This window comes from Macaca mulatta, chromosome 10 (genome assembly GCF_049350105.2).
Source record: "Macaca mulatta isolate MMU2019108-1 chromosome 10, T2T-MMU8v2.0, whole genome shotgun sequence".
Classification (NCBI taxonomy): Eukaryota; Metazoa; Chordata; class Mammalia; order Primates; family Cercopithecidae; genus Macaca; species Macaca mulatta.
The window spans coordinates 116,451,892-116,475,943 of record NC_133415.1 but is presented as its reverse complement, the minus strand read 5'-3'; the positions used below and the strand labels follow the sequence as shown (position 1 = coordinate 116,475,943).

The 24,052-nt window shown below is 56.8% G+C and overlaps 1 protein-coding gene across 4 annotated transcripts in view; it reads left to right on the top strand.

Annotated features, from left to right (window-relative positions):
• GMEB2 (glucocorticoid modulatory element binding protein 2) overlaps positions 1 to 22,217 on the top strand; it is a 35,671-nt gene extending 13,454 nt beyond the window's left edge. Inside the window, exons 3-10 of one of the 4 annotated variants that reach the window (XM_015148597.3) lie at positions 1,834 to 1,931; positions 4,207 to 4,334; positions 10,498 to 10,601; positions 12,569 to 12,726; positions 16,244 to 16,315; positions 16,669 to 16,806; positions 18,416 to 18,538; positions 19,106 to 22,217. In XM_015148597.3, coding sequence (XP_015004083.3) covers positions 1,834 to 1,931; positions 4,207 to 4,334; positions 10,498 to 10,601; positions 12,569 to 12,726; positions 16,244 to 16,315; positions 16,669 to 16,806; positions 18,416 to 18,538; positions 19,106 to 19,746 — 1,462 coding nt within the window. In that variant the 3' untranslated portion in view covers positions 19,747 to 22,217. Of the gene's footprint in view, positions 1 to 1,833; positions 1,932 to 4,206; positions 4,335 to 10,497; positions 10,602 to 12,568; positions 12,727 to 16,243; positions 16,316 to 16,668; positions 16,864 to 18,415; positions 18,539 to 19,105 lie in introns of all 4 variants that reach the window. The other 3 variants (XM_015148596.3, XM_077952207.1, XM_015148599.3) reach the window with 3 other exon arrangements.
• The last annotated feature ends 1,835 nt before the right edge of the window (positions 22,218 to 24,052 follow it).

Below are 24,052 nucleotides of genomic sequence, written 5' to 3'. Positions count from 1 at the left end.
GGTTGCCTGAGACCAGCCCGAGCAACAAAGTGAAACCTCGTCTCTACAAAAAATCCAAAAATTATTTGGGTGTGGTGGCGTGCACCTACGGTCCCAGCTGCATGGGAGGTTGAGGCTGCAGTGAGCCAAGGTCATGCCACTGCACTCCAGCCTGGGTGACAGGGTGAGATCCTGTCTCAAAAAAAAAAAGAAAAAAAGAAAAGTTTCTTTTCCCCTAAAGTGGCTTTTGCTGTCGGTTTGTCCGAGCCGGAGACCATCCCATTTAGTCCTCATATAGCCCATGGGCGTGTCACTCAGAAAAGTCTCTTTTTCATGAACTGGCTTAACGAGGAGACTGGGCCAGATGTCCTGCAGCTGCCTTGCTGGGTTCAGAGGATCACAGTTCACGACAGCAGCCGAGTCGTGCCCAGCTCCAGTCTCCAAAGCCAGGGTCCGTCTGGGGGACTGGGTGCTGCCCAGTCCGACAAATGCAGGGCGGCTTTCGCGTCCTCGGGGGTCTCCTTACCCTGCACTGCTCTGAACTCTTCCCTCCCCCTCCTGTCCAGACCACCCACATTCTAGACTCTCACACCCAAGAGAAGTCTCATGAGCACTGTCACAGGAGCCTCAAGGACACTGGAGTTACCCATTTGAAATGTAGAGATTTCAACTTTAAGTAAATTTTTGTTGAAAAACAAAAATGGGGGCCGGGCGCGGTGGCTCACACCTGTAATCCCAGCACTTTGGGAGGCCGAGGCGGGTGGATCTCTTGTTGTCAGGAATTTGAGACCAGTCTGGCCAACATGGTAAAACCCCGTCTCTACTAAAAGTACAAAAATTAGCCAGCTGTGGTGGCGGGCGCCCGTAATCCAGCTACTTGGGAGGCTGCAGCAGGAGAATTGCTTGAACTGGGAAGATGGAGGTTACAGTGAGCCGAGATTGTGCCACTGCATCCAGCCTGGGTGACAGAGGACTCGGTCTCAAAAAAAAAAAAAGAAAACAAAAACATTGTAGTAATAAAATCCTGCACGGTTGTCTTTGTACACAGTTGTGGCTTAGAGCTGTCCTCTGTGGGTGTCTTGCCGGCTGGTGGCAGTGACGAACCAGGGCAGTTGCAGACACAGGAGCACGGCTGGCGCAGGGCCCTGGAGGCTGGTGTCCCGTGTGCTCCTTGGTTTCCTGTGGTTACTGTGGAAGGTGGCTCCTTTCGGTTAGCTTTGCTTTACGAACACTGAATGTGAGCTTTTTTTCTGGGATGTTAAAAGAATTTGCTCACATCTTATGCTTAAGTTAACTATTTTAAGAACAGTGAGAAGTAGAGAGGAAATAATCGCCAAGTTCTCTTGCTTGCTCTGTTTACAGTTGTGTCAGTTTTCTTTTGCTGTTTAAGAAAACACTCAGTGGCGGACACCTGTAGTCCCAGCTACTCGAGAGGCTGAGGCAGGAGAATGGCGTGAACCCGGGAACTCGCTCTGTCACCCAGGCTGGAGTGCAGTGGTGTGATCTTGGCTCACTGCAACCTCCGCCTCCCAGGTTCAAGCGATTCTCCTACCCCAGCTTCTACAGGCATGTACCACCATGTCCAGCTGATTTTTGTATTTTTTTTAGTAGAGATGGAGTTTCACTGTGTTGACTGGGCTGGTCTTGAACTCCTGACCTCAGGTGACCCTCCCACCTCAGCCTCCCAAAGTGCTGGGATTACAGGCGTGAGCCACTGCACCCGGCCTCTCTGCCATTTCTGATTTAAATTAGAAAAGTGTAACAAGTCAGCAAAGCGCTGTCAGGAAAATAGTGCCCTGCAGGTTGTGCCCTCCGAGATCCTGATTCTGTTCTCTCCTCACTTCACCTCACCAGGGGCGACCTGACAGAAGATAACATGGAGACAGAAAATGCAGCGGCGGCAGCTGCCGCAGCCTTCACAGCCTCCTCCCAGCTCAAGGAAGCCGTGTTAGGTAGGAAGCCGTCCTAGGTGGGAAGTCTGCCTTCTTGCCATAGCAGGGACAGGACAGTCCTGCACTCAAAATGAGGAACAGCCAGAGATATACAAGGTCTTTATTCGGGCCGATTCCTAAGCCGTGTACCCTTAGGAGTGAGAGGCCAGGCCCCAGGGCCCCCAGGTGGGGCCTGCCATGTGTCTGTAATGACAGCACTTTCTCTGCCCATGGCTAATAGGAGAGCAAAGTCACTTGGCCCCAAGTTTGCAGCTCTCTCCTCTTTCGGATTTTGTTTTCTTCTCATTGTTTCTTGTTTGCCTGTGTCTGTTTATTATAAAGGTCAGTGAATAGTAGTAAAAAAAGTTGTTTTGTTTTTTTGGTTTTTTTGAGACAGGGTCTTGTTCTGTTGCCCAGGCTAGAGTGCAGTGGCACAATCGCCACTCACCATAGCCTTGACCTTGACCACAGCCTTCACAGGCTCAGATGATCCTCCTGCCTCAGCCTCCTGAGTAGCCGGGACTACAGGCATGTGCCACCACACCCAGCTAATTAAGAATCTTTTTTTTTTTTTTTTTTTTTTTTTTTGAGACGGAGTCTTGCTCTGTCACCCAGGCTGGAGTGCAGTGGCCGGATCTCAGCTCACTGCAAGCTCCTCCTCCCGGGTTCACGCCATTCTTCTGCCTCAGCCTCCTGAGTAGCTGGGACTACAGGCACCCGCCACTTCGCCCGGCTAGTTTTTTTGTATTTTTTAGTAGAGATGGGGTTTCACCGTACTAGCCAGGATGGTCTCGATCTCCTGACCTCATGATCCGCCCGTCTCGGCCTCCCAAAGTGCTGGGATTACAGGCTTGAGCCACCGCGCCCGGCCTTTTTTTTTTTTTTTTTTTAAGAAATAGGGTCCCACTATTGCCCAGGCTGATCTTTTTTTTTTTTTTTTTTTTTTTTTTTTGAGACGGAGTCTCGCTCTGTCGCCCAGGCTGGAGTGCAGTGGCCGGATCTCAGCTCACTGCAAGCTCCGCCTCCCGGGTTTACGCCATTCTCCTGCCTCAGCCTCCCGAGTAGCTGGGACTACAGGCGCCCGCCACCTCGCCCGGCTAGTTTTTTTGTATTTTTTGTAGTAGAGACGGGGTTTCACCGTATTAGCCAGGATGGTCTCGATCTCCTGACCTCGTGATCCGCCCATCTCGGCCTCCCAAAGTGCTGGGATTACAGGCTTGAGCCACCGCGCCCGGCCGCCCAGGCTGATCTTGAAGTCCTGGCATCACGTGATCCTCCAGCCTCAGCTTCCCAAAGTGTTGGGATTACAGGTGTGAGCCACTGAGCCTGGCCAGTAAAAAATGTGTTTTTTTTGAGACGGAGTCTCACTCTGTTGCCCAGGCTAGAGTGCGATGACATGATCTCGGCTCACTGCAACCTCTGTCCTGCAGGTTCAAGCTCTTCTCCTGCCTCAGCCTCCCAAGTAGTTGAGATTACAAGCACATACCACCATGCCCAGTTAATTTTTGTGTTTTTAGTAGAGATGGGGTTTTGCCATGTTGGCCAGGCTGGTGTAAAACTCCTGACCTCAGGTGATTCACCCACCTGGGCCTCCCAAAGTGCTGGGATTACAGGTGTGAGCCACCTTGCCTGGCCCAGTAAAAATTCTTTTTTTTTTTTTTGAGATGGAGTCTTGCTCTGTCACCCAGGCTGGAGTGCAGTGGTGTGATCTCAGCTCACTGCAAGCTCCACTTCCCGGGTTCCCGCCATTCTCCTGCCTCAGCCTCCCGAGTAGCTGGGACTACAGGTACCCACCACCACGCCTGGCTAATTTTTGTATTTTTAGTAGAGATGGGGTTTCACCATGTTGGCCAGGATGGTCGCGATCTCTTGACCTCGTAATCTGCCCGCCTCAGCCTCCCAAAGTGCTGGGATTACAAAAATTCTTTGTAACACTCTTAATATTTTTCTTTTGCCTGAGATTAAAGGCCCTAGAACCTTTAAAACCTTAGGTTTCCCTAGAATTGTTTCAATTAAAGTTTGATTTTGTTTTCCTAAGTGGCTCTTCAGTTGAACCATAGTTTAATGGGTTCTGTGAATGTAACGATATTTAAATCTGCTCAGTGAGTTTAACCCTGAAACTCGAACGGCACTGATGGGCATGCCCTGCCCACCTTGGCTGTATCTCAGGCCTTCCCAGATTTTAATTTTGGGTTTCCAGGTTGGCAGCTATTTTCTGCATTTTCAGGAAATGCTTTGACGAGGTTGTAACTGATTTTCTGCTTTTACCCTTCCCTGTCAATGTGCCTGTGAGAAGTGAAGATGGCTGAAGAGGGGGAGAACCTGGAGGCTGAGATTGTGTACCCCATCACCTGTGGGGACAGCAGAGCCAACCTCATCTGGAGGAAGTTTGTGTGTCCTGGCATCAATGTGAAATGTGTTCAGGTGAGCACAGGCTGCATTCAGGGCCCAGGAGAGAGGCCTCATGGCGTCTGTGACTGCTCTGGGGGTGCAGCTGTGCCAAGTGTATCCTGAGGCAGGGTCTCCAGGGCTGGGGAGAGTGGAGGAGGCGCGGGAAGAACCTTCAGGGAGAGGAATGTGCTGTGGCCACAGTGCGCTGTGGCAGGGAGGCTGGGAGGCCCTCCTGCCGTGTGGAGGAGGCTGCCGCTCCTGGACAAGGAGCTTTACCCAGCAGATCCAGTGAGAGCTGCTCCAAAAAGGCTGCCTCCTTGGTAAGGAGCAGGATGAGTGGGAAAAGTCTTCTCTTTCTGACAACATTGATAGGTCAGGTACCCAGGCTCACCTGTGCCGGAACAGCGGAAAATGCCGGTGAAGACATTTCCATAAAGCATCTTACAGATGCTGCCTCACACTGGCTAAGAAAGAGGAAGTGCTGAGGCCTGGGGACCTAATGGTGACAGAATTGAGAGGCCGGTGGGGTGCCGTGCCCAGCTTTTGCCCTGAGAGCCTTGGCCTGAGCTTGGTTTTCCCAGCCTCGCACGGCTGGAGATCAGAAGACAAAGCCCAGGCCTCCTCTAGGTGTATGTGCTGGGTGGAGGGTGGGGACTGTCCCTCCAAAGCTGGCACCTCCAGGGGTGAGTCCACCGCGTACTCCCATACCTCCTGTCCCTGGCACAGGGAAGGGGACACCCCCTTGAGGATTCCTAGGTGGTCTGGATGGTCTGAAGGCCTCAAGCTGAGAGTTTAGTTATCAATGGCTCCCAGCTGGCAGTTCCCCCAGGAATCTGACAGAAGCAAACAAAAAATACTTTTTGGAAGAATTCACCTTTGTCTCAGGTTTCAAGTAATTTCCGCAGAACCCTGGACACACAAGAAGCAGTGCTCCTGGAGCATGCACAGAAGCCGCAGGCAGTGGTCGGCCCTGCAGCAGCCTTGGCTGTTGGGATTTTAAGCCTTAGAAGTTAAAAATCGTTATATTTAGTAATTTATTTTAAGAAATAAAAGAGGCCAGGCACCATGGCTTAACACCTGCAATCCTAACACTTTGGGAGGCCAAGGGAGGAGGATTGCTTGAGCCCGGGAGTTCAAGAGCAGCGCAGCCTGGGTAACATACTGAGACCCCAGTTTCTTCTTCTTCAAAAAAAGAAAGAGAGCGTGAGCAGAAACACGACTACAGCTAGGATTGAAATTCAACACTTAGTGGATAGGTCTTTAGCAGATTAGCCATAGCTGAAGAGAGAATTATTCAGGAAGCACGAGAGTCGAACACATCTATTTGAGTTCTGGAAGGAGAAGAGAGAGACTGAGAACCTTCAGGACTGAGGAAAGAGTGGTCCGCAGTGCGAGGCCCTGACAGGCCCCAGCCTGGATGAAGACCCTGCTGCCTGCGTCTGGGGCGGCTTTTAGCTCAAAATAAACAGTGATAGTCATGGGCCATCACTCAAGTAAATAAAACCTGTGAGTCTATACCTGTCAGCATGTATTTCATGTTATTCATTTATGTTAAATAAATGCATAGAGAGAAGTAAAGCATGGGAGGAATGATGGGGTCAGAGTCATGAGCAGGTGCTCAGACTGGCTTCAGAGCATCCCTGCAAACCACGCGGCCATTACAGACGTTAAGTCATAGCTGTGGTGGGAAAGCTGGCAGGTGCCTCCTTAACCCCGCGATCCATCTTCACATCGTCAGGCTCGGGACAGACCTCCCGCTTGAGCCTCCTGATGTAGTGAGCACGAGTTCTGTGGTGTTCTTCCAACAGTTCATGGCCTGACTCTACTCATGAGAAAACAGCAGATACACACGGAGAGACAGCCTACGGAATGCCTGACCCACAAGCTCCAAAAATGTCAAGGCCAAGAAAAATACAGACAGGCTGAGAAGCTGCTGCATCTTTTTTTGTTGTTTGAGACGGAGTCGTCCTCTGTCACCCAGACTGGAATGCAGTGGCGCGATCTCGGCTCACCGCAACCTCCACTTCCTGGGTTCAAGTGATTGTCGTGCCTCAGCCTCCTGAGTAGCTGGGACTACAGGCACCCACCACCACACCCAGCTAATTTTTGTATTTTTAGTAGAGATGGGGTTTCGTCATGTTGGCCAGGCTGACCCCAAACTCCTGACCTCAGGTGACCGGCCCACCTCGGCCTCCCAAAGTGCTGGGATTACAGGCGTGAGCTGCTGTGCCCAGCCTGCTGCTGTCATAATGGGGACAAAAGCTGAAGAGCAAGGCAGCTGCATGCACCACAGTCTTGGGCTGGATCCTGCATCAGAAAAAAATGCAGGCTGGGCATGGTGACTCACGCCTGTAATCCCAGCACTCTGGGAGGCTGAGGCGGGTGAATCACCTGAGGTCAGGAGTTCGAGACCAGCCCAGCCAACGTGGTGAAACCCCATCTCTACAAAAAATACAAAAAAATTGGCCAGGCATGGTGGCACGTGCCTGTACTCCCAGCTACTCGGGAGGCCAAGGCAAGATAATCGCTTGGACCCGGGAGGCGGGGGTTGCAGAGAGCCCAAGATTGCACCACTGCACTCCAGCCTGGGCGACAGAGTGAGACTGTCTCAAAAATATATATATATATATATATTTTTTTTTGCAATAATGGCTATCACTGAGACAGTTCATAAATTTGAATATGGACAATGGATTAGAGAACAATATGTGAATGACAATTTCCTGATGTGAGTCGTTCTGTGGCTGCACAAGAGATCCTTGTTCTTAGGAAATATACGCAGGTATTGAGGGCCCAGGGCCCCGAAGTCTCTGCCTCCCCCTCAGTAGCTGCACACGCACAGGTCTAGGTGGGGGCAGACGGGAGCAGGCGGCGAGTCTGGGAATGCGCATGTGAGAGCTCCTTGGACTATGCTGGCAGTTACCCTGTGAGTTTGAAATTGTATCAGAATTAGAAGTTGGGAACACGGAAGAAGTGTACCGTAGGTGACATCATAATGAAATTCCAGAATGACAGGGACAGAGAAGATCCTCAGTCTAGCCAAGAGGAGAGACGGATCGCTCAGGAGCGAGAATCCTGCCGGCCATGAGCTGAAATCTGCGCAGGAGCAGAGGTGATGGCACCAGCGCCTAACTGCAGAGAGCGACGACACCATGAGGTCGTCTTTAGAATTATGCTGGAAGAAAGACATTTTCAGAAAAAGACATGAGTTTGCCACCAGCATTCTGAATATGCATTTCAGGCAGAGACAAGAGGCCTCCAGATGGAAGTGTTGTGGTGTGAGAAGGTGTGAAGAGTCAGGGGAAAACGTGGGTAATCCGACCAGTCCTCTCTGTTCAGCATGGATAGAGACGCCCTAGGAGGACCCGAGAGATGAGAGCAGGGCCACATGGCTGTGGTCGGGAGGGTCAGGAGCGGGCCGTGGTAGCTCGGGAGGGTCAGTTGCAGGCCGTGTTAGCTCGGGAGGGTCGGGCTCGGGCCGTGTTAACTCGGGAGGGTCAGGAGCGGGCCGTGTTAGCTCGGGAGGGTCAGGAGCGGGCCGTGGTAGCTCGGGAGGGTCAGTTGCGGGCCGTGGTAGCTCGGGAGGGTCAGTTGCGGGCCGTGTTAGCTCGGGAGGGTCAGGAGCGGGCCGTGGTAGCTCGGGAGGGTCAGTTGCGGGCCGTGGTAGCTCGGGAGGGTCAGGAGCGGGCCGTGGTAGCTCGGGAGGGTCAGTTGCGGGCCGTGGTAGCTCGGGAGGGTCGGGCTCGGGCCGTGTTAACTCGGGAGGGTCAGGAGCGGGCCGTGTTAGCTCGGGAGGGTCAGGAGCGGGCCGTGTTAGCTCGGGAGGGTCAGTTGCGGGCCGTGTTAGCTCGGGAGGGTCAGTTGCGGGCCGTGTTAGCTCGGGAGGGTCAGTTGCGGGCCGTGGTAGCTCGGGAGGGTCAGTTGCGGGCCGTGTTAGCTCGGGAGGGTCAGTTGCGGGCCGTGTTAGCTCGGGAGGGTCAGGAGCGGGCCGTGGTAGCTCGGGAGGGTCAGGAGCGGGCCGTGTTAGCTCGGGAGGGTCAGTTGCGTGCCGTGGTAGCTCGGGAGGGTCAGTTGCGGGCCGTGGTAGCTCGGGAGGGTCAGGAGCGGGCCGTGGTAGCTCGGGAGGGTCAGGAGCGGGCCGTGGTAGCTCGGGAGGGTCAGTTGCGGGCCATGTTAACTCGGGAGGGTCGGGATCGGGCCGTGGTAGCTCTGGAGGGTCGGGAGCGGGCCGTGGTAGCTCTGGAGGGTCGGGAGCGGGCCGTGGTAGCTCGGGAGGGTCGGGAGCGGGCCGTGGTAGCTCGGGAGGGTCGGGCTCGGGCCGTGTTAACTCGGGAGGGTCGGGCTCGGGCCGTGTTAACTCGGGAGGGTCGGGCTCGGGCCGTGTTAACTCGGGAGGGTCGGGCTCGGGCCGTGTTAACTCGGGAGGGTCGGGCTCGGGCCGTGTTAACTCGGGAGGGTCGGGCTCGGGCCGTGGTAGCTCTGGAGGGTCGGGCTCGGGCCGTGGTAGCTCGGGAGGGTCGGGCTCGGGCCGTGGTAGCTCGGGAGGGTCGGGCTCGGGCCGTGTTAGCTCGGGAGGGTCGGGAGCGGGCCGTGTTAGCTCGGGAGGGTCGGGAGCGGGCCGTGGTAGCTCGGGAGGGTCGGGCTCGGGCCGTGTTAACTCGGGAGGGTCGGGCTCGGGCCGGTTTAACTCGGGAGGGTCGGGAGCGGGCCGTGTTAGCTCGGGAGGGTCGGGATCGGGCCGTGGTAGCTCTGGAGGGTCGGGATCGGGCCGTGGTAGCTCTGGAGGGTCGGGATCGGGCCGTGTTAACTCGGGAGGGTCGGGATCGGGCCGTGTTAACTCGGGAGGGTCGGGCTCGGGCCGTGTTAACTCGGGAGGGTCGGGCTCGGGCCGTGTTAACTCGGGAGGGTCGGGATCGGGCCGTGTTAACTCGGGAGGGTCGGGATCGGGCTGTGGTAGCTCGGGAGGGTCAGGAGCGGGCCGTGGTAGCTCTGGGCCCTGGCAGCTCTGGTAAGCGTGACATGGTCAAGAGCTCAGGAGAGTATAGCATGTAGCTTCCTAGCTGGGAGAGGAAAACCTGGGGTGAGAAGACTTAACAAAGGTGAAAGCAAGAAAGCAAAGAGGCAGGCCTAGGAGGTTGGGGCGCGAGGCTGGCTGAGCCCAGAACTCTAGCTAGGATCAGGCCCGTTGGGGACAGTTGAGTGTCCTAGGCGTGAGCCACGTTGGGTGGAGGTGAGGACCGAAAGCAGCCTCAGTCACAGCCAGTGCAGGCTCCTGCCAGGCTCCGACGGTGGCCAGAGAGTCTTCCGGATTCCACGTGCTGGCTTCTGTCGGGTCTCCTGGATCAACTGCATGAGGGAGAGCCAGAGACTGGCTGGGCTCAGCGTTCCCATCTGTGGCATGGGGGTCATGAGGGTGGGCTCAGGGATCGGGAGCGTTGCTTCCTTCAGCAAGCTGGACCTGGGCACAGCCCGGGGGTGGAGGCGGCCTCCTGGGTCCGGCTGCTGAGACCTCGTGACTCCTCCATCCCCAGCCTGCTTGTTTTCTAAGTAAATGCAGTTTTATTTCCACTTTTTGGTTTCAATAATTGCTTGTGTAACAAGATTGAACAGGATATTTTACCTTCTCAGGTTTTCTGAGCTCCCACATGGGTGAAATTAGCAAGCAGGAGGGTTCCCCTGGCCTGGAAACGGACGTGTGTGTGCGCGCGCGTGCGTGTCAGAGTGAGAGCAGGTGCCGGCACTTGCTGCACGGGGCAAGGTGGTGTCAGGAGGGGCCTGAGGAAGGCAGCGTTCACAGCTTCACCCATGTGCTGGCATCTGTTGCCATCTGCAATGTAACATATGCAATAATGTGTATTTATAAGATGCATTACACAGAAGCAGTTTGCTTAGTCTGCCTGGAGGAAGAGAAGGCCGCACACCTACCTGGTATAGTCAACTCAGCCGTGTCTAGCCCCGGCACACAGCAGCTCGGTCCCCTCAGGGCTGGAGGAGACGGCCGCTCCCCACTGCAGCCACCATGCCTGTGGGTCATGTCCTTATTTTACCTGAATGCTCTGTAGGAGACGTGCACTGCTCAGCACCATGCCATGGTGTTCTTCCTGACTTGTGCCGCTGACTCAGGGTCGGGTAGGAGGTGGGACAGCCTATGTGGTGTCCTGGCCAAGCTTGACCCACGTGGCTGTGTCCCCCACAGTACGACGAGCATGTGATCAGCCCGAAGGAATTTGTACACCTGGCCGGGAAGTCTACGCTCAAGGACTGGAAGAGAGCCATCCGCATGAACGGCATCATGCTCAGGTGGGCGCTGGCACCAGGGTCAGCCTCCCTCGTGGAAGGGGCCCTGGCAACTCTTGCTTTCTTATGGGGTTTTGAGATTTTGAAGATGAGGCGTGTTTTAGATGTGGTAAGTGCTGACAACCTCCCGGGTGACTGCACCTGCTCACACCCGAAACACTAACCCATCTCCCACACCCCTGCCAACAGGGACACTATCAGACTTTTAGAATTGTTTTGTCAGTTATTTTAATATCCACCAATTCTTTACCTGAAGGCACTTGTGGCTATTTCACTGTTGTAAAATAGAGGGTTGGCCGGGCATGGTGGCTCACACCTGTAATCCCAACACTTTAGGAGGCTGAGGCAGGAGGATCACTTGATGCCAGGAGTTTGAGACCAGCCTGGGCAAAATAATGAGACCTCATCTCTACTAAAAATAAAAAAAATTATCTCGATTTGGTGGCATATGCCTGTGGTCCCAGCTACTCGAGAGGCTAAGGTAGAAGGATCACTTCAGCCTGGAAATCTGGGCTGCAGTGAGCTGTGATTGTGCCATTGCAATCCAGCTTGGGTTACAGAGTGAGACTGTCTCAAGAAGAAAAAACAAGAATAAAAGGGAAAAGAAAAGGGTCTGTTTCAGTTATGCATTCTGAAAATAAAAACAAGGTATAATCTGGTATTTGTGCATCAGATTTTGGCCTTTTATGTTATTCTTTATTTCTGTCCTTTCTATCACTTTTTTTTTTGAGACGGAGGCTTGCTCTGTTGCCCAGGCTGGAGTGCAGTGGCATGATCTTGGCTCACTGCAAACTCTGCTTCCTGGGTTCAGGCGATTCTCTTCCTCAGCCTCCCCAGTAGCTGGGTTTACAGGTGCCTGCCACCACGCCCAGCTAATTTTTGTATTTTTAGTAGAGACGGGATTTCGCCATATTTGCCAGGCTGGTCTCGAACACCTGACCTCAGGAGATCCACCTGCCTCAGCCTCCCACAGTGCTGGGATTGCAGGCATGAGCCGCCACGCCCAGCCTCCACTTTATCTGTGAATCACAAGCCGCAGTCTCGGTCTTTGTGGGCCTGGCCTCTGCCTTGCTTCCCAAGGAGGGCCCCTGCTTTGTGCTGGAGTCAGAGTTTGAGGCCTCACGAGTGACTGGCCCTGGGTCCTTCCCCATGGCTCAGGTCCTGTCCAGCTGAGCTGGCCTCTGATTTTTCTGGAACGTGGCTGGTGGCACAGCTGTGGGGACCACCGGCCAGGTAGGCAGGTCCTGAGCTGACCACAGAAGCATCAGCCTGTGTGTGCCTGAGGTCAGCGCTGCCCAAAGATTGAATGTGGCCGGAGCCTCTGACCCTTGTTTCATGGGTCGAGGCAGGCTCACTGGGACACACAGGACTGAGACCCTGGACCTCCGGAGAGGTGGAAGAGAGGGCCCTGGGAGGGCGGGTCTTGGCAGTTTGGGCCATGGGAAGCCTTCCTGGTAAAGATGAGGTGAGCGGCAGCCATGGCTGTTGGTGCTCTCCTGCGCCCTCATCACTCTCCCTTGCTGTCTTTGTGCCTTTAGAAGGAGGAAGGCTTCTCCTGGAAGTGGTTTCCCACCTTCCTCTGCTTCCGAATGAGTCATGCATGATGCAGGGGGGCCAGGCCAACCTTTGTTAGCTATGGGTCACTCCCTTAGGACTTGGGTAGTGGAACGTCCCAGAAAGGCCCAGCCCCACAGATTCTGATGGGCACCTCCAGGATACCCGCTGGCCAGCGCGCGCCTCCTTCCTGGGGACAGTGCCGTGGTGTGGGGCTGGGCCGGCTGCTTCCTCAGCAGCAGGGTCCTGCACGCTGAGCTTGCGCTGAGGGAAGCGGAGCCCACCCTCCTCTGTGGAGCTGCCAGCGCCTCGGCCAGGACTGGCCCACACAGGTGGATGGCCCAGGTCAGGGAGGGCGGGCAGGTGCCTTCGGCTCTGGGGCTGACCTGGACGCTCCGTGCCACCCCCTGCCATAGGAAGATCATGGACTCCGGGGAGCTGGACTTCTACCAGCACGACAAGGTCTGCTCCAACACCTGCCGCAGCACGAAGATCGACCTCTCAGGAGCCCGCGTGTCCCTGAGCAGTCCCACGTCGGCCGAGTACATTCCCCTCACGCCCGCCGCAGCCGACGGTAGGTGCACGGGCTGCTCCTCCTGACCCCACCCTGGCCATGGCCACAGAGGGTGACGTGCCCCTGGGTGGCCTCCCTGGCCCCGGGCGTTGGCTCAGGCCAGGGCTGCTGGTCTCCTGCCTGCAGCCCTGAGTGTCTGGGATCAGCCTCCTCCTTCCTCACAGAGGAGAGCTGGCAGAATTGCTGCTTTCATTGACAAGGAAGATGGAAGCACTTTTCTTTCTAAGCCATTTTCATTGTAATATAATAACTCACACGCAAGGAAGGGTATAGCGAGTAACAGAGAGTGCCTGGGCGCCCACCGGCCCCCTCCCTCCCACCCCCATGGCCCAGCCCCAAATCTGGATCTGCTTTCCTCCTGACCTGGCGGTTTATGGAGCTGCACGCCTGCTCCCCGGCCTTCCGTGCTGGGTGCTTTGCTGCAGGTATTCCCGCCACTTGGTTTTTTGGATGACGGTTTAGGTAATCTTCCATGTTGTCTGTAGCTGTAAATTGTGGAAAGGTTATTCCCTTTCTTTCCAGCTTTACGAATAGAGAAATTTTTCTTAAAACTAAAGTTAGGCCAGGCGCGGTGGCTCACGCCTGTAATCCCAGCACTTTGGGAGGCTGAGGCAGGCGGATTGCTTGAGGCCAGGAGTTCGAGATCAGCCTGGCCAACGGGGTGAAACACAGTCTCTATTAAAAGTACAAAAGTTAGCTGGGTGCGGTGACACGTGCCTGTAGTCTCAGCTACTTGGGAGGCTGAGGCAGGAGAATCGTTTGAACCCAGGAGGCGGAGGTTGCAGTGAGCCGAGATCGCACCACTGCCCTCCAGCCTGGGCAGTAGCGAGGCCTCACCCTCCTCCTGGGCCCCCTTCCACGTCCTGCCGGGGCAGCCTGGCAGGTTCAGTGCTGAGTCCTGAGAAGCCCAGGACACTTGGGCTGCTGTGGTCGGAGGGGCCGGGTAGAGCCCAGCCTCCTGTCTGTCCTCCCCGGGGCCTCCACCATGTTAGTGTTGGCCCTGCCTGACCGCCTGCTAGGAAAGGGACTGGGCCTTCCACGCCCTGTAGTCAGTGCCGCACAGCTAGGCTGAGGCTCAGCTCTTCTGAAGATGATTTGGGTTCTTTAACCTGAAGTCTCTGAGAACCATTGACTTGGCCACTGTGCAGTTAGTAAAAGGTGGTGTATCAGCCCAAACTAGGAGAGACACTCACTCACACCCCAAATAATTCCAGAGTTAGTAAAAGGTGGTGTATCAGCCCAAACTAGGAGAGACACTCATTCATGCCCCAAATAATTCCGGATGTATAATATGAGTAATATTCACCACTGCCATGTCTTTGATGAATGTGAAAAGGCCAGCATTACCAAAACGCTAAACTGCTTCCAGGTTTGTTTTTGTTTTTGTTTTTTGAGACGGAGTCTCACTCTGTTGCCCCAGCTGGAGTGCAGTGGCGCAATCTCGGCTCACTGCAACCTCCACCTTTCGGGTTCTAACGATTCTCCTGCCTCAGCCTCCCAAGTGACTGGGATTACAGGCGCCGCCGCCACGCGCAGCTAACTTTTTGTATTTTAGTAGAGACAGGGTTTCGCTGTGTTGCCCAGGCTGTTCTCGATCTCCTGACCTCGTGATCCACCTGCCTCAGCCTCCCAAAGTGCTGGAATTTTTTTTTTTTTTTTTTTTTTTTTTGAGACGGAGTCTCGCTCTGTCACCCGGGCTGGAGTGCAGTGGCCAGATCTCAGCTCACTGCAAGCTCTGCCTCCCGGGTTTGTGCCATTCTCCTACCTCAGCCTCCCGAGTAGCTGGGACTACAGGTGCCCGCCACCTCGCCCAGCTAGTTTTTTTTGTATTTTTTAGTAGAGACGGGGTTTCACCGTGTTAGCCAGGATGGTCTCGATCTCTTGACCTTGTGATCCGCCTGTCTCGGCCTCCCAAAGTGCTGGGATTACAGGCTTGAGCCACCGCGCCCGGCCCCGGGTTTGTTTTTTTTTGTTTGTTTTTTTTGTTTGTTTGTTTTTTTTTTTGACGCGGAGTCTTGCTCTGTGCCCCAGGCTGGAGTGCAGTGGCGCGATCTCGGCTCACTGCAAGCTCCGCTCCCCCGGGTTCACGCCATTCTCCTGCCTCAGCCTCCCGAGTAGCTGGGACTACAGGCGCCCGCCACCTCGCCCGGCTAATTTTCTTGTATTTTTAGTAGAGACGGGGTTTCACCGTGTTAGCCAGGATGGTCTCGATCTCCTGACCTCATGATCCGCCCGTCTCGGCCTCCCAAAGTGCTGGGATTACAGGCTTGAGCCACCGCGCCCGGCCGGGTTTGTTTTTTAAGCCAGATCTGCGTATAAAGTCTCCATCAGCAACACCCAAAATGGCCAAATATGAACGACACGGCCAGTCGTGTTCTGTAGTCACTAGAGAGGGACCCACGGGAAGAACCAGGACAGTTTCTGTCTCTCAAAGCCATACTTGTTCTGGTGTAGAAAAATGGAAACATGATAGATACTGAGATTTATGATGACTTCAATGAAGCATCACTTGAAGAGGTGAGGTGAGGGCAAGCCCCACGGGCGACAGATGGAGCCGCAGAGCAGGATTCCAGACTCTCGTCAGTGGGAAAACAAGTCAAGCAGAAGGATCACCTGGTCTCCTGACGGTCAAGTCAAAAGTGCTTCTTGAGTAAAATCGTAAATGGACAAGCAGAGAAAATGTTGAGGATTTGCTGAAACTGGGTGACAGGTTTAAGGGATTTGTTTTTGTGTTCTTTCTCCTTTGTATGTTTGACAACGTCTGTGATTAAAAATAGCTGTAAGATACAAGTCAGGAAAACATTTTGGCTGTACTAGTGTGTATCCTGTGTTTGTCAGTTTTGTGAAAACAGATGGAGTGGTTCAGAAGGTGGTGTGAGGAGGGCGGACAGTGTGTGGGGTGTGTGGGTGTGGGTGTGTGGGTGTGTGGGTGTGGTGTGTAGGGGTGTGGGGTGTGTGAGGTGTGTGGGGCATGTGGCGTGTGTGGGGTTGGGACTGGTGTGGGGAGGGCGGACAGTGTGGGCTGGGACTGTGGTGTGAGGAGGGCAGACTGTGGGGTGTGTGGGGGTGTGGGTGTGTGGGGTGTGTGGGTGTGTGAGGTGTGTGGGGGTGTGTATGTGGGTGTGTGAGGTGTGTGGGGGTGTGGGGTGTGTGGGTGTGTGAGGTGTGTGGGAGTGTGGGGTGTGTGGGTGTGTGGGTGAGGTGTGTGGGGGTGTGGGGTGTGTGGGTGTGTGAGGTGTGTGGGGGTGTGGGGTGTGTGGGTGTGGGTGTGTGGGGTGTGTGGGGTTGGGACTGGTGTGAGGAGGGCGGACAGTGTGTGGTCTGGGACTGTGGTGTGAGGAGGGCAGACTGTGGGGTGTGTGGGGGTGTGGGTGTGTGAGGTGTGTGGGGGTGTGGGGTGTGTGGGTGTGGGTGTGTGGGGTGTGTGGGGTTGGGACTGGTGTGAGGAGGGCGGACAGTGTGTGGGCTGGGACTATGGTGCTCTCAGCTCTCACCCGAGGTTTCCTTTTGGCTACAGTGAATGGATCTCCTGCGACCATCACCATAGAGACATGTGAGGACCCTGGGGACTGGACCGCGGCCATCGGAGGTACGAGGTTCCTCCTTCTGGGCTGCTCACAAGCTCTGGCGGGGTGGTGGGGTCTCTGCCCGCCTCAGGCCACACAGGGGCTCCAGGAATCCAGGTGGGACCAGTGGGGTCTTTGTGGAGAAAGGTCTGGCTCCAGCAGCGTTATCTTGGGTGCTCTGAGGCTGAGCTCTGTGGCTGACCTGCTAGATTTCAGCACTGTGGATGTGTCTGGGCAGTGCAAGCCCAGCTCAGTGCCAGGCGCTGCCGGCTCTGGCATGGTGTCCTCGTGGCTGTGGTGGTGTCCTCGTGGCTGTGGTGGCTGCCCCGTGTAGCAGCGCTTTCCCTGCCCACTGAACCCACTCTTACCCTCACAGATGACACATTTACCTTCTGGCGGGGGCTGAAGGACGCCGGCCTGCTGGACGAGGTCATCCAGGAGTTCCACCAGGAGCTGATGGAGACCATGAGAGGCCTGCAGCAGCGGGTCCAGGACCCTCCCCTGCAGCTTCGAGGTGAGGAGCTGCATCTTCCCTCTTGCCGGCTCCTCAGCCCAGGAGTGTCTGCAGGAGGTGAGGCCACTGGCCCTCCTGCCCCAGGCCCTTCTTTGCTGCTGGGTTGGAGGCTGAATCTAGGCTTGGGACCCTCGCTGTGCTGAGGCTGAACCTGGTGGGAGGATCGCCTTGGTGCATCTCAGTCTTCTCCCTCTGAACCGGACTCCTGGCTGGCCGGGTTCCTGAGGAGCAGCCCCAGAGTGGTGTCCGGCTGTCTAGGAAGGGCTCGGGTTCCCACCGAGTGTCTGCGTTACCGTTGGTTGTCCGGCTCTCTGGGAAGGGTCTGGGTTCCCACCGAGTGTCCGTGTTACTGTTGTTCCGGCTGTCTAGGAAGGGCCCGGGTTCCCACCGAGTGTCCGTGTTACCGTTGTTGTTCCGGGTGTCTAGGAAGGGCCCGGGTTCCCACCGAGTGTCCGTGTTACTGTTGTTGTTCCGGCTGTCTAGGAAGGGCCCGGGTTCCCACCGAGTGTCCGCGTTGCCTGTGGTGTTCTGGCTGTCTAGGAAGGGCCCGGGTTCCGACCGAGTGTCCGCGTTGCTGTTGTTGTTCCGGCTGTCTAGGAAGGGCCCGGGTTCCCACCGAGTGTCCGCGTTACCGTTGTTGTTCCGGCTGTCTAGGAAGGGCCCGGGTTCCCACCGAGTGTCCGCGTTACCGTTGTTGTTCCGGCTGTCTAGGAAGGGCCCGGGTTCCCACCGAGTGTCCGCGTTACCGTTGTTGTTCCGGCTGTCTAGGAAGGGCCCGGGTTCCCACCGAGTGTCCGCGTTACCGTTGTTGTTCCGGCTGTCTAGGAAGGGCCCGGGTTCCCACCGAGTGTCCGCGTTGCCTGTGTTGTTCCGGCTGTCTAGGAAGGGTCCGGGTTCCCACCGAGTGTCCGCGTTACCGTTGTTGTTCCGGCTGTCTAGGAAGGGCCCGGGTTCCCACCGAGTGTCCGCGTTGCCTGTGGTGTTCCGGCTGTCTAGGAAGGGCCCGGGTTCCCACCGAGTGTCCGCGTTACCGTTGTTGTTCCGGCTGTCTAGGAAGGGCCCGGGTTCCCACCGAGTGTCCGCGTTACCGTTGTTGTTCCGGCTGTCTAGGAAGGGCCCGGGTTCCCACCGAGTGTCCGCGTTACCGTTGTTGTTCCGGCTGTCTAGGAAGGGCCCGGGTTCCCACCGAGTGTCCGCGTTACCGTTGTTGTTCCGGCTGTCTAGGAAGGGCCCGGGTTCCCACCGAGTGTCCGCGTTGCCTGTGTTGTTCCGGCTGTCTAGGAAGGGCCCGGGTTCCCACCGAGTGTCCGCGTTACCTGTGTTGTTCCGGCTGTCTAGGAAGGGCCCGGGTTCCCACCGAGTGTCCGCGTTGCCTGTGGTGTTCCGGCTGTCTAGGAAGGGCCCGGGTTCCCACCGAGTGTCCGCGTTGCCGTTGTTGTTCCGGCTGTCTAGGAAGGGCCCGGGTTCCCACCGAGTGTCCGCGTTGCCTGTGGTGTTCCGGCTGTCTAGGAAGGGCCCGGGTTCCCACCGAGTGTCCGCGTTGCCGTTGTTGTTCCGGCTGTCTAGGAAGGGCCCGGGTTCCCACCGAGTGTCCGCGTTGCCCTTTCAGATGCTGTGCTCCTCAACAACATTGTGCAGAACTTCGGCATGCTAGACCTGGTGAAGAAGGTGCTGGCCAGCCACAAGTGCCAGATGGACCGCTCGCGGGAGCAGTATGCCCGGGACCTGGCAGGTACGCCGAGACCGCCCCGGCCCCCGGGCGGCAGACTGAGGACCTGGGAGCCCACGGGTTCACCCCCTGGCTGTGCGTCCACATGCATTCCCTGGAGTCATAGCCACCACGGGGAGCTTCTGAGGAGGGTCTGAGACAGGCCCTGGGTCAGTGTGGGAGGGTCTGAGACAGGCCCTGCTCAGTGCGGGAGGGTTTGAGACAGGCCCTGGGTCAGTGTGGGAGGGTCTGAGACAGTATTGCCACACTTGCACACAGGCCCTGGGTCAGTGCAGGGGGTTCTGAGACAGTCCCTGGGTCAGCGCGGGAGGGTCTGAGACGGCATTGCCACATTTGCACACGGGCCCCGGGTCAGTGCAGACCCTGGGTCAGCACAGGCTTGTATCTACCCCAAGGGCCATCTTGGGCCCCGTCTCCCACAGACCTCACCTTTGGTGAGTGGCCACGTGGTCATCTGGGTTTGTGGCATCAAGTGAGCAGACCTGGGTTGCCACTGACCCAGGAGCCACCCAGATGGTGTGGCGTGTCTGCCCCCGTCCCCCATGTGATGCCGTCTGCCCCTCCCGGCAGCCCTGGAGCAGCAGTGTGATGAGCATCGCCGCCGAGCCAAGGAGCTGAAGCACAAGTCCCAGCACCTCAGCAACGTGCTCATGACGCTGACTCCGGTCTCCCTGCCACCGCCTGTGAAGCGGCCCCGGCTTGCACGTGCCACATCAGGACCAGCCGCCATGGCCTCACAGGTGCTCACCCAGTCTGCCCAGCTGGCGCTCGGCCCGGGCGTGCCCGTCCCCCAGCTGACCAGCGTGCCCCTTGGTAAAGTGGTGTCCACCCTGCCCTCCACCATCCTGGGCAAGGGTTCCCTTCAGGCACCCCCTGCCAGCTCCCCAGCCTCCCCGCTGCTTGGGGGCTACACAGTCTTGGCCTCCTCTGGCTCCACCTACCCCAGCACAGTGGAGATCCACCCGGATGCGTCCAGCCTCACGGTCCTGAGCACGGCCGCCGTGCAGGACGGTAGCACGGTGTTCAAGGTGGTCAGCCCGCTGCAGCTGCTCACCTTGCCTGGCCTGGGCCCCACCCTGCAGAACGTGGCCCAGGCCTCGCCTGGCTCCAGCACAATTGTGACAGTGCCCACAGGGGCTGCCCCCGGGCCCGAGGAGCACACGGCCACCATTGAGGTGGCTGCCGTGGCAGAGGACCACGAGCGGAAGTAGCCGACGGGAGGGCGAGGCCCCTGGGACGGACGGGGCTGGCTGCCTCTCAGCTGCGGCAGCAGGGAACGGGCAGAGGCCGCAGGGCTGGCTCGGGCAGGTGCGTCACGTGGGCTGCAGAACCAAAGAGAGGAATCGCCAAAACAAATCACGAGAAGAGAGAAGGGGACAGAACAGCGAGAGCAACCTGGAAATCGGTCTTCAGGTCCCACGTTTCCCCCCCTTTTTTCTTGGGAAATATATTTTTCCATCTGTTGCTTATTAATACTGTTTACACATTGGGCCTTGATCAGGAGCCAGGTGGGCGGGGGCGGGGGGGAGCCTGGGTGCAGCCGAGGCAGAGGAAGCAGAGCCAGGGTGCCGAGCACGACCCTGCAGGTGCCGGACGCGGTGCAGCGGGTGGCGAGGTCCCGGTGTCTGCACCCAGCCAGGTCCCTGGGGATGCTACTAACACATGACTTGGGAGCTGAGCCCAAGTGTGAACCCTATGGATCCTATGGATTTGGTTTCTTCCCACAGTTTTCTGTAGGTTTAGTGTGGCTGGCACCCCGTTCTCCTCCTGTGTGGGAACGTGCACCCGGAGCTTGGGGTGCAGATCCCGGTGGGTGCCCTCCTCCCCCACCCCCAGCCGGTGCTCAGGTGGCCCAGGGGCCGCACAGATGAGGCGTGGTCCAGGCATTGTTGCACATGTACTGAGGGTGTTTTTAAGTGAATTGCTTAGTAGGCTTCTAGGAAGAGTCGGATTTATAGCATTTTCAACCAAAATAATGCTGAGTGCCTAGGCTTCCCGAGTTAGCTCTGGGGGTGGCCCCTGAGCCCCTGTGAGTGCACCTGACCGGGTGCGGAGGTCCTGGGCAGCCTCTGCCTGAGCTGGCCCCTCCCAGGGATCTGAGATCCGTGAGGTGTGTCCCGAGGGCTTCAGTCCTGGGGCAGGGGCATAAACAGAACCAGTTGCTATGGAGGTGGAGGATTCACGTGGGGGCCCTTCGGCTTGGTCTGCTTGGCCACAGAACAGCCCCCGGCCCCCATGCAGCCCCTGGGCTGGCCCTCGGTGGTCTCTGTCCAAGGGAGAGCCTCTGGGTGTTTAGGAGGCTGCCCGGGTGGGCTGGTCAGGGCAGCTGCCAAAGGTGGAGCCCAGAGCCTGTCTGGAAGGGCTGTCCATGACTGTCCCCAGACCTGGCCTTGGACTCAAGGAAGACCAGGCTGAGGCCCCTCCAGGCCAGGGCCCTGGGGCAGACATCTCAGGGAGCAGCCAGCCCAGGGCTCCTGCCGTCTCCAGCAGGGTATGTCCCAGGAGGACCCTGAGGGCCAGAGGCCCCTGGATGCTCCTCCTGATTCTGTCGGCAGCTGAAGGCCCGTCTGAGGCCCCACAATGCGAGGGTCCCGTGTCCCACTTCACTGCTCCGAAGGAAACTGGCTGGCTGTCCGTCCAGCGAGCGGCCCAGACCCCACCTCTGTGCCGTTGTCACCAGGGCCCTGTCCTGGCTGCCCCCACCCATGTCAAGCTACTGAGGCTGTGTCTTGTTTGTTTTCTCTGTTACGTTTTTGTTTGCTGTTTGCTGTTGTCACAGTCAGCTGGTTTCGGCGTGATGTTGACCTTTTGATGTACATACTCCGTTTTAAACTCATTTCCACTCCAGTTGAGTTCTGCAGCGTGCAGCGGTATGACCTTACGGGGTTCAGGAGGGCCCCGTAGCCCCCACCCCACCAGCTCAGAACCTGTCGCTAATACAGCTGCCTGTGACCCTGGGACCCGCAACCTTCCAGCTGCTTCCCTTTGTCAAAGTCATGAGTGGGTCTGCCTTGGCAGCCCTCGCTGAACAGAACTTCCATTGGTTTGTGGGTTCATTTCCTTTCTTTTTAAGAACAAGGTTGGGACCTTTTCTGCTCCTGCCCTTCCGCTATTGAGGCATTGGGAGAGGAAGTTAATTTCAGAGCCATACAAAAATAAGCCACAACCAGCTTCAGAATTAATTCCCAATCCCCCATTCCAGCAGGGCTGGGAGCCCATTCCCAGTGCTTCCCAAGGCCCTCAGGGACGTCTGCCGCCAACCCAGCTGCTTCTGGCAGGGGTTCCAAGCCCCAGCATGGGGAAGGGCCCTGGAGAAGCCCCCATCCGCACGGGAACCACACTGCAGTGGGCTGGGCAGGTCGTCAGCACTGCCCCCGGCTCCTCCAGGTCCTGCTGGCTCCTCCGGGGCAGGGTTCCCTGGACCTCCCAGTTCTGCACTTGGGGCCAGCCAGTCCTCAGAGAGGAAGACCTTCTCAACCACATACAGAACACAGGTTTTCATGGCTGCCTTTGGTTTGGTTTTCTGAGAAGATAGGATTGGACTGGATTTTGCAGAGGGCGAGAACTTCTCTGTGCCTGCTCAGAGGCGCCCTGGGGAAGGGCCGTGTTTGAGTTTTGCTTTGTATGTTGTTTTGCAAGTATCTGCCTGGTACTTTGATTTAAAATAAAAACAATTTTCATAGTTTGAGTGTCTATCTCTTGGAATGAAGTGTGGAGAGAAATCAAGTCTATAAACATGCCCAATGCAAACAGCGCCGGCTGCCACCCCCGCCCCGGGCCACTCGCACCCACATGCTTAGTCCTTCCAAGTAGCCTGGGGGCTTCAGGACCCTTCCAGGGTGTCCCGAGGTCAAAGCTGATTTCATCACAGCAGGTGCTCTGTGCCCTTCTCCGCCTCTCCCCAGTACCCGTCGGAGTTGTCAACAGGCCTGTTGGGAGGATCATGGCTGTTTTAGTCATTAGTGCTACTGCAACCAAATACCACAGGCTTGGGGGGCTTGCAAGCAACAGAGATTCATTTCTGCAGTTCTGCACGCTGGCAAGTCCGAGATCAAGAGCATCAGCCAATTTGGTGCCTGGTGAGGGTTTTGAGGGTGTCCTGCAAGTCGCTGGAGGACGATAGTAAGAACAGCCTTGGCGTCGGAGGCACCACACCCACGGGCAAGGAGAGGTCACAGCGGCACAGGGGCCTGCAACCACCAGTCAGGAGCTCAACAGACTCACCCCCAGGGGAGCACTTGCTCCCCTCTCCCAGGGCTCAGTCCCAGAGCCGCCTTGTCACCGATGCTGTTCCCCTCCCTGCTGCCATTGTCCACCCAGGGCCATAGGAACCTGCACACCAGCCACAGGCCGGCCTCCCAGACTCACGGCCAAGCAAGAGGCAGACACAGAAGTCCACACTGTGTGGTTCCACTTAGGAAAGTTGGACGCTTCCCTCAAGGCAGAATGGCGTCGAAAGCCGGGTCACTGGGTGCCATCTGGGGTGGTGGCTGGAGGGGCACAGGGCGCTGGTTGCAAGAGTCCACTCTGAAACCTTCCCCTCTGCCATGGCTGCTCTCCCACGCCTGTGCCCTGCTGCAGCCCAGAGCTGACAAATGCACAGGCATGTCCTTCCAGCAGACATTGGCACGGGACCACCCTCCCCACAGGCCATCTGTCAGCTCCTCAGATTCCATGCGTACGAGACAGAGCTCCTGCTCCATATTCCCTCCCATACTCAGTCCCCATCACACCCCATGGGGGAGGGGAGCACCAACACCTGCCCACTGGCTCAGCCCATCTTCCTGCAACCTCACATCCACGATGCATTCCCTTCTTGTGAGGCCAGGCCCCCTCCATCTCTCTCGGGTCGATAGAACTACCTGACTCCCACCTCTGGCCCTTCCTACCCTCCTGCTACCCATTCTCTACGCTGTGACCCTTCCCGTTTGCTCACACGGCCCAATCACCCCCATCATCCCCTCTGGCCCTGAAGGGAGCTATACCCCTCAGTATCCCACCATGATACCTCCTGCTCCTGATACTTCATGGGGTTTCAGAGGCCACAAGATGCAGACCTACAAGGGGTCATGTCTTGTACCCACTGAGTGTCCCTGGTGGCCGACTGCAGCACTGGCCACTCCTCAGCTGAGGACACAGGAGTGGGGAATGGGCTGTGGCCTGTCCAGCCCTGTCCAGCCCAGGGCACTCCAGAGGGCAGAGTCCCCGCAGAGGGTGGAGTGCTTTGTGACATGCCACTGTGTGGATGGGCCACAGTGCACCGTTCAGCTGCTGAGGGACGTCTTGGCTGATTCCCAAGTTTGGGCAATTTTGAGTAAAGCTGCTGTTAAAAACCCTCATGCAAGTTTTTGTGTGGACATAAGCGTTTAACTGGTTTGGGTAAATACCAAGGGGCGAAACTTCTAGATTGTGTGGTAAGAATGTATTTAGTTTTGTAAGAACTACTAGGTTGTGTGGTAAGAATGCATTTAGTTTTGTAAGAACTGCTAGTTGTGTGGTAAGAATGTATTTAGTTTT